Source organism: Piliocolobus tephrosceles, chromosome 2, assembly GCF_002776525.5.
Source record: "Piliocolobus tephrosceles isolate RC106 chromosome 2, ASM277652v3, whole genome shotgun sequence".
In the NCBI taxonomy this organism is placed as follows: domain Eukaryota; kingdom Metazoa; phylum Chordata; class Mammalia; order Primates; family Cercopithecidae; genus Piliocolobus; species Piliocolobus tephrosceles.
Genome location: NC_045435.1, coordinates 120103194 through 120113272, shown reverse-complemented (window position 1 = coordinate 120113272; position 10079 = coordinate 120103194). Strand labels below are relative to the sequence as shown.

General features: G+C 37.6%; 1 protein-coding gene across 1 annotated transcript in view; it reads right to left on the bottom strand.

The window, feature by feature from the left end:
- Positions 1 to 238: 238 nt before the first annotated feature.
- Positions 239 to 10079, bottom strand: part of ZBBX (zinc finger B-box domain containing) — a 141367-nt gene continuing 131526 nt past the window's right edge. Inside the window, exons 21-22 of the mRNA XM_023213527.1 lie at positions 2828 to 2966; positions 239 to 526 (exon numbers count right to left, since the gene is read on the bottom strand). Coding sequence (XP_023069295.1) covers positions 400 to 526; positions 2828 to 2966 — 266 coding nt within the window. The 3' untranslated portion in view covers positions 239 to 399. The remainder of the gene's footprint in view (positions 527 to 2827; positions 2967 to 10079) is intronic.

The window sequence follows — 10079 nt, the reverse complement described above, 5'->3', positions numbered from 1 at the left end:
TGATGATACTGACTAGTGTGACTTGGCTGTCAAATGCACACTCTTGTCGATAATATAATTATTTAAAATATAATTGGACAATGAAATATTACTTTAAGTATAATCATGGTCTGCCCTATAGTAGGTTTTATAGACACAGCTATAACAGTTATTTCTTCAAATTCACCGTATTTTACTAATATAATCTGCAATATAGATTAGTGGTTGACATATAATATATCATTTGAAGAATAAGCCCTTGAACTTATAATTTTACTTTTATTAGTTTGTAGTCTTGAAACTTCAAAGATATTAATAATCAAAATCTCCAGCACTTTGACAGGTAATCACTTGATTACTTTTCTCAGTTGTTTGCTTTACTCTGGGTACCAAATGGAAAAAGTAATCAACAAATAATCATTAAGTACTCTTTGACCATGGTAGTGTAATGACATGTTGCTTGTTGAGAAAATCTTCCTCCTCCTCATCTGTACTGCTCTCAGAAAGTGACAGCAAAGACTGAATTTCGGTAGCTCTTCCAGAACAGCTGAAAATACATAACAAGATCAATACACAATATACAGAACCAGGTTTCAACTCTTCATTTATCTTCTGATCAATACTACATATGTTGGAGTTGCTGGAGGCAAGCAGATGTGAGGGGGCTGTATCAGACTGGGACCATAATTTTCAATGTGCCCAATATAGCAAGCCTCCTTTTAATGAGAAATTCTCATCATTCTCCCTCTCCCAAGAAATAAAGCCACAGTGGAAGGAAGGAGAGACTTTATGGTCTCTGATTGTGTCTTTGTTGATGATTCAGAGGCACTTTACAAACCTGCAGAGCCTCAGGGTCATCATTAAGAACATTCATCATCACATTGTCTGTTTAAAAGAATCAGAGTTAATAGACTGCCAGATAAATCACCTCTTTTGTGTACTGTGAATTAGGACTATGTAGATAGCCAGTCAAGATATGCCAAAGCAAAAATTAATGACAGCATTTGTTTGTTATTTTATTTTGTGGCATTTTATTGGTGGCAGCAGGGGGCACTGATGGAAGCTCTAACACCTGAGTATCTAAGGTTTGGGAACAAAGGTAGGGTGGGGAGCAGATAAAAGTGTACACAATTAGGAGTTTTTGTCCTAAATAATCTAGATTCTCAACCTATATATGCTGCTAAATAATGTAAAATATTTCGCTCTGTGATGGATATAACTGTTCATTGGATTACTTTTTAGGCTCAACACATGCTAAATGAGCAGCTTATAAACCATGGTCTGTGGAACAATGAAAATCTCATTGTGATTACAATTTTCACTGGTCCAAGAAAAGAAGAGCTAGTGACTGTTTCATGAGGTTTTTAATTTTAAAGAAATGTGCTTTAGATGAGTTCACGTCCTTTGTAGGGACATGGATGAAGCTGGAAACCATCATTCTCAGCAAGCTATTGCAAGAACAGAAAACCAAAGACTGCATGTTCTCACTCATAGGTGGGAATTGAACAATGAGAACACTTGGACACAGGAAGGGGAACATCACACACCGCGGCATGTTGTGGGGTGGGGGCAAAGGGGAGGGATAGCATTAGGGGATATACCTAATGTAAATGATGAGTTAATGGGTACAGCACACCAACATGACACATGTATACATATGTAACAAACCTGCACGTTGTGCACATGTACCCTAGAACTTAAAGTACAATAAAAAAGAAAAAAAATTAAAAAACAAAAAAACAAAAACAAAAACAAAAAAGAAATGTGATTTATTCTGTTAGTAAGGTCCCCTTATATTTTTAGTATTGAATGTCATTTGTTTTATGAATGATGAGAATACTTGTAGGTTTAGTTTGTTTTTAATGATTTATCTAAGGGAAGAAAATATCAATCTTTTATTGGTCTTTTAAAAAATATATATAAATGATAATAGAAATGCAAATATCCAGGCTCAGTGCAGTGGCCTGAGTAGTCCCAGCTATTTAAGTGGCTGAAGCAGGAGGATAGCCTGAACCCAGGAGTTTGAAACCTACCTAAGCAACATGTTGAGACCCTGTCTTAAAAAATGCTTCAGAAGAGAAAGAAATGCAAAAACCAAGATGAATAGCTCAATGATTTCCTCCTCCAGAAAGAATAAGAAACCCTTGATTCCCTTTTTACTACAATTTCAGATTTCAATTAAATTCCAATCAAAGAAATTTACAATACAGATTTTATACTTGTTTTAGTCTTTCTAGAAGAAATCCTGCTCCTTCTTCAAGGAATTGCAGTGTCAATAATAGACTGAAACAATAAACTACTGTTTTGAAATATTTAGTTGTGTAACCTACATTCCTTATAAGCCGATCTGACCATCCCTAAAATCCCTAAATGTATTTTATGTGAGGAAAGAATGATATGATACAAATTAGAATGTTATTGTTAATTATCTAGATTTGATTTCAAGAAAGAAACTTACTATTTGATTCTAAAAACCTTATTCACATTGGGTAGGATTCTATTAATACAAAGTATTGAAATTTATTAGGTTAATTAATTCAAGTAAGGCAATTGTTTTTCAATATAATAAGAAATGCTGAAGGATTATTATATTCCAAATATCTTTTCATTTTTATGATACATATTGTGCAGTAGAGAACGATCTCTTCACATTAAAGTAACAACTTTATAAGCCTTTTACTAAATCTTGATAATAGATCAGCAAAGAACCCAAACATTCTATAAAGAATGGTCATATAAAATACACACATGAGGACAATCTTTCTATATATAATAAAGATAACTAGTTGGAACTTGTCAAAATTTTACTACATACTATATTAATATATAAACTGCAGGCTTAACTTACCTCAATTCCTCAACTCCACAGGGACCCCTCACATGTGAGGTCTTAAGGAAATCTGTGGAAGTCTGACTTATATTCAGTAATTGGCTCCTGAAATCTGGAAACTCTTCTGAGGTTAAGCTATAAAGCTTTTCTGAAGTATCTGAAACATTTTATTTCATGCATTGTCAAAACATAAATTCAAGAAACAAATATACAGCATACGGTGCTGAATGTTTACACAGAGTAAATTACAGGCAATGAAAAGAGGGTCAGCATAGATTTTTAATTATTCCTCAATTTTCTAATGTTTGTGGGATAAGTTTAATTTGAAATTCCAAATTGGGGCATGGGTAGCAAGTCATTTTTATTGATTTAAAATCATATTGATTTTAAAATACACATTACATTTACAACTGTGTCAAATGTCCTGAGACCTCATAAAATTTCAAAAAAAAAAAAAAAAAATCAAGTGACCCCCTAGAATATTTTGCAACTCCTCAACCTGTTGGATATTTTATCTTTTTTCTTATAAGAAATAAAAGCTTTACTCCCACACAGTCTAAGGGAAAGATTAGCCGTGGCAAAGTTGCTCTTTCTTTTTTAACTTCCTTGCTTTGTTTGAGTAGATAATAACTGTTCATATTTGAAAGCAGAGAAGCCTTAAATTTTTCTTTGCATGAAGCTGGCTTATGATTTAGCCTAGCTAAGGACAAATACTGCAAGTTAATAAACAAAATCATTAGGCAAATATATCTTCATATAAACCACCAAAAATTCAAGTATGGAACTAAATACCATTGTATATTAGAAGGGCTATAATGCTTTCTTTCTCACTGCTGAAATTGTAATGAGCCATCTAACTTATACATAAAGTTATACTATGATGACTATTAAAACTGTCAAAATTACTGGTTGCTATTCTTCCCTTCCTTTTTTCCTTTTTTCTTTTTATTTATTTATTTATTTATTTATTTATTTATTTATTTATTTATTTATTTATTCCTTTATTCCTTTATTTATTTATTTATTATTTTGAGACGGAATTTCACTCTTCTTGCCCAGACTGGAGTGCAATGGCGTGATCCTGGCTCACCGCAACCTCCGCCTCCCGGGTTCAAACGATTCTCCTGCCTCAGCCTCCCGAGTAGCTGGGATTACAGGCATGTGCCACCACAGCCAGCTAATTTTGTATTTTTAGTAGAGACAGGGTTTCTCCATGTTGGTCAGGTGGCTCTCGAACTCCTGACCTCGTGATGTGCCCACCTCGGCCTCTCAAAGCCCTTTACTTTTATGAGAGGACAAATAAACATCCTCCTGGTCACAAGAACCAAACATCAACACACATGTGTCCTACAATGGACTTTTTTTTTTTTTTGGTGATTAGTATCAACTTGACATTTTTGAGCAAATAGAGATTTCCCTACTGAAAGTAAATCAGATTATCCTACCGAAAAATAGACCTCAATGAATTTACACATGGAAGTGTCCCTAAAATTGTTTAGCCCAGTGACTTTGAAATCATGATGTATGGGTACATTCAATAAACTTAGGATTTGGTTCCTGCTCCCACCATATCCTCAGCAATCAGGACTTTACCTGATCTAAATTGAGGGGCTCTATATAAGATTAATTTTGAAAAAGACAAAAGATTTTTTAGTTAAAATTTTTAAACCTCCTAATTACTTCTATCTTCACTTAGAAATCAGGGAATTGGGGGCCCATGGAGAACTGATGACTTGCTGAAAGTCACACGGCCATATATTGGAAGGGCTGAAACTAGAACTGATCTCTGGCAGCTCACCAATATTGTAAATCACTCTGTTCCAGAATCTAATTCTTTAGCTTTAAGCTATTATCGTCTCTCCTATTTTTCCATAAGGTAAAAGAAGACCGAAGGCACCTTTACATGCCCTAATGAAAGGAAATGCTCCCACAAGAAAGCAGTAAATTCAGGAGTTGGAATTGGTAGAATTATAGAACTAAAACCAGTAGTAATGCTTTGATCTAAAGAATACCACCAGGTGAGATATCCAAATTCTTATGACTCATTTGAGCTAATTGAATGAGTATAAAGCTAATTCAAATTGTGCAAATAGAATGAGTCTATTTTTCTAGAACTATTTATTCTCAAAATTATATTTCAGAATACCTGTAAAGTTAACAGGAACAAAGGTAATACCACTTGATTTTAGGTAACAGAAAATCAAGGCAGAGAAAAATAAAACTACTTATAACAACCCTATTGTAGGTTAGTGTTAAACCCAAAAGTTCTATTGTACAAAAATCTGTCACCTGATTTTTCTAATATAGGACCTGATAAGACAGGATTAACATTTATATTAGAAAATTTACAACTGGCAAGTCAGTTGTTGAGAAATGAATTATAGTTAAACCTTTTTTATCCCTGGAGTAAGAGTACCTTCTCTGATCATCAAGGAATCTCTTTAAAAACAATAATAAACAATTAGACTAAGGAGAAAAATTGTTTATAATAATAAACAATTAGACTAAGGTTAAAATATAGAGTTCTAAGGTACATTTCTAAAACTGAAGTCATTTAAAACACATACATAAAACTACATTCCATAGAGAAATAAGCACTTATTTAAATAAATGAAAGAAAACACTAAAGAAAGAAATATAAAAACTTCTAAGAATGAGAACCAATCAGAGAGGCTATTTCCCAGCAAGGAAAAACAACAACAACTCTAAAGGACTATCTAGAATAGCTACATATCTACATCCTAATATTAAAGACACTGTGACATCCACTATGTAACCTGCAAGCCCTATTCCTAACACGGCAGCCTCCTTGTTTTTCATTCTTTCCATCTCCTCTCCCCTCTGCACTATGTCTTGCTTATTTCTCCTTTTCCTATTCTCTCCATGTTTGCATTCCTTTACCTTCACTCTGCCCACACCCTCCCCTTCTTAAGCAGTGATAGGGTTTGGATTTGTGTCCCCACCCAAATCTCATGTTGAATTGTAAACCCTAATGTTGGAAGAAGGGTCTGATGAATGTTGACATTATCATGGGAGATTTCCCCCTTGCTGTTCTCATAATAGAGAGTTCTCATGGAACCTGGTTGTTTAAAAGTGTGTAGCACCTCTCACCCACCCCTTCCTCCTGCTCTGGCCATGTGAAGATGTGCCTCCTTCTCCTTCTGCCAAGATTATAAGTTTCCTGAGACCTCCCCAGCCATGCTTCCTGTACACCCTGCAATTAAACCTCTTTTTTTAAATATATAAATCACCCAATCTCAGGTATTTTGTATGGCAGTGTGAGAATTGACTATTACAAGTGATCACAAAATTGATTTGAAGTAAAGGTTTCAAATTATTTATGTGACATTGTTATACTGTGGCAAGACAAAGAAATGTGGGGGTAGCTTTGCCTGGGGTTGTGCCTTGCCTCTGCTATACATTCAGGGGAGACCATGAGCAATTACTGCATTGCCCAAAGCCTCAGTTATTGAATATGAAGAAAGGAAATTAAGAGTAGCATCTGCCCCATCTACTTTACCAAATAGCTGTTAAGATCGAATGGAGCAACATCACATATAAAAGCAACCAGTAATTATTATTACTGATTAAATGGTGTCATATTCCTTTTATTAACTTTTAAATATGTTTTCACTTCTATGTGCACCCAATTTGTTTTCAGAAATTTAAAGACACACAAAAGCAAAAAGACTGTCATTCTATCTCTTTGTAACTTGGCTGCCTTTTCAAGGGTTATCTAGTTAATTTGTGAACAATAAATCCTGACTAGATTAGCACTTTTACAGTTTAATACATTACTTAACGGTCAACCTATGAACAGAGGCTCCAGTTACTCAGAAAGCCACTGCCTCATTGTTTTATTTCACTGACAGTCTGGACTATGGTCTAGTATCTGGCATATTTTTATTATTTCTTGTATAAGAAAAAGTGCTTTCATCTGTTTAATTACTTGCTCAGTTAATTACCTGTGAAATCATACAAACACAAGATTGTTGTGGGAACTTAAGAACCACAAAGATTCTTAAACCACAAATCAAATTGAGCTTGAAACAAATAAATCGTTTTTAACTATGGAAGAAGTAAATGATTTAAAGTGCATTATCACTAATACTTTTTCACAATGCATATTTCCTAAATTTCCTCAGGCTACAGTAACATCCAGAAACTGACAAAGTATCTTTATAAGTAAGTTATACTGATATGTTAAGTTCATTAAGGAAGTGGTTATAATGTCATTTATATAAAACTATTTGTGAAAGGATAATAAGTGGCATGAACTACAACTAACTTAATCCTCAAAGCAGCACAGATGATAACTAGTTTTAGAATGGAAACAGCTTTTAGAGTTTATTAAAAATTGGGTTTACCAAGGACATCATACCTTACAGTACGTAGGAAGTGATACGGAAGTGGGGCAGGGAAGTGCTGGGTAGAGAAAGGCAGGCTCCTGGCTAAGGCTCTACACCACAGACTGAGGTGAGGACAGGCACTCCTGCTTTTGTGCACAAATGTTGCATTTTCCAAGACCACCCTGGCCCACCACACCCCCATCCTGGGCCTATGAAAACCTGAGACGCTTGCAGGCAGACACACAAGTGGCCAGATGCTGAGAGGAGCACATCAGCGGAAGAAGACACAAGTGGCTGGACGGCAAGAGGATGTCAAGGGGTCATGCTGGCAAAAGAGCACACTGACAGACTCTGGCACACTGGCAGCCCATCAACCAGCAGGTTGAGGCGGAGTTTGGCTAGGGTAGTCAGAGGAGAGCTAGGGCCGCCAAGCAGCCCAACTTTAGGGGAAAACCATCTCCCTTCTTGCTTCCCCATCAGTGGAGAGCTACTTCCACTCAATAAAACTTTGCACTCCTTCTCCAAGACTACGGGTGATCCAATTCTTCCAGTACACCAAGGCAAGAACCTGGGATACAGAAAGTCCTCCATCCTTGTGACAATCTAGAGGGTCTAATTGAGCTGGTTAACACAAGCCACCTACAAAGGGCAAACTAAAAGATCACCCTGTAACACACGCCCACTGGGGCTTCAAGAGCTGTAAACATTCACCCCTAGACACTGCCATAAGATTGGAGCCCCACAGTCTGCCTATCTGTATGCTCCCCTAGAGGTTAGAGCAGTGGGGCACTGAAGGAGCAAGCCACATCCTCATTACATGCCCTGCAAGGGTGACTAGGGACCCTTTCCCATTTCAAATGGAAGCTCTGCCGGGATCCTGGGAGATGAGTGTGAATAAATGTGAAACTGTCGGGTCTGCCTCTCTTCCAAAACCCTCCCACTTCTCTCTCTTTCCTGCAGGTAAGAGACTCTGTTTCCCTTCAAAACTCTGCCCTTAAGGATATGAACAGACACTTCTTAAAAGAAGACATTCATACACCCAACAGACACATGAAAAAATGCTCATCATCACTCGCCATCAGAGAAATGCAAATCAAAACCACAATGAGATACCATCTCACACCAGTTAGAATGGTGATCATGAAAAAATCAGGAAACAACAGGTGCTGGAGAGCATGTGGAGAAATAGGAACACTTTTACACTGTTGGTGGGAGTGTAAACTAGTTCAACCATTGTGGAAAACAGTGTGGTGATTCCTCAAGGATCTAAAACTAGAAATACCATTTGACCCAGTCATCCCATTACTGGGTATATACCCAAAGGATTATAAATCATGCCACTATAAAGACACATGCATATGTATATTTACTGCAGCACTATTCACAATAGCAAAGACTTGGAATCAATCCAAATATCCAGCAGTGACAGACTGGATTAAGAAAATGTGGCACATATACACCATGGAATACTATGCAGCCATAACAAAGGATGAGTTTGCGTCCTTTGTAGGGGCATGGATGCAGCTGGAAACCATCATTCTCAGCAAACTATCGCGAGAACAGAAAACCAAACACTGCATGTTCTCACTCATAGGTGGGAACTGAACAATGAGATCACTTGGACACAGGAAGGGGAACACCACACACCGGGTCCTATTGTGGACACGGGGAGGGGGGAGGGGGGAGGGATAGCATCAGGAGATATACCTAATGTAAATGAGGAGTTAATGGGTGCAGCACACCAACATGGTACATGTATACATATGTAACAAACCTGCATGTTGTGCACATGTACCCTAGAACATAAAGTATAATAATAAAAAATAAATAAATAAAATAAAACAAACAAACCAAAAAAACTCTGCCCTTACCAGTCAGTCAAAATCCCCAGACTTCGTCTCTTTTCTCTCTCACATGGTTTGAAATGGCTCTTACCTCTTTCTTTATAATGTTCAGAGTTTTGCTACAGACTATGGCAATGTTACTAAGTAAAATGAGCATTAGGTTCAGATGCCAAAGGTGCAAATCAGATCAATTTTCCTAGAGGTGCAATGTATGCCTTCATCTTAACGGCCGCAGGCACACACAGCTCAGAGCACCTCTCCTTACCCTCTCCCTTCGCAGCTTGGGTGCCTAGGCCTGCCCACAGCAGGCAAATACCAAGCCCAACAGCCACGAGTGGGTGCAGGACAAAGCTGGGATGACTGTAGCCGCAACCCCACGGGGTCAACAGATAGGTGCTTCTCAGCCACCATGATGATGGAACCTTTCTTTCCCTGGCCAAGGAATTCAACCTGGTCTGAAATGGGGGAAAGATATAAGGATTACAGGAGTCCAGTTGCACTAAGCAAGGAGTTCTTCCCCCAGGATCTTCCCCTTTTTCCTTTTAAACTGCTTCTCTTTTATTTTCTTTTTTTTTTTTTTTTTTTTTCTTTTCTAAGTGAGAGGGCTCCCCCACCAACTCTGTTTCTGACAGGAAGGTTAATGGAGTAATGGCCCCTGCTGGCTGATAACTGCAATTTCAACAGGGCACATTTGAGACATTCTAAAGAAATATAAACAGTCTCTAAAATAACTTTTCAGTCCCAAACTAGACCCCAAATTTCAGGCTGAGACCCTAGAAAGAAAACTAGGTCTGAAGGATTCAAAGCCAGGTAACAGGCACGATGTAAATGGGCAGGACCAATTTCTGTCAACTAAAAACCCCCCTTCACAGAAAGAGGCCATGCTTCATGGCATAAACAGGCTCAGGAAACTCAAGGTTTGTCGACAGCAGGGAGAAATGGGGACATAGATGAGGGCGGTTAATTCCATTCTCCAGGTTTTCCTTGATTCGTGCGTACACACACTGCATCAGTACCCATGGCCGGCACCTGCCAAGGTCACCGGGGCTCAGGGATAAGCGGTGGAAAGTGAAAGGA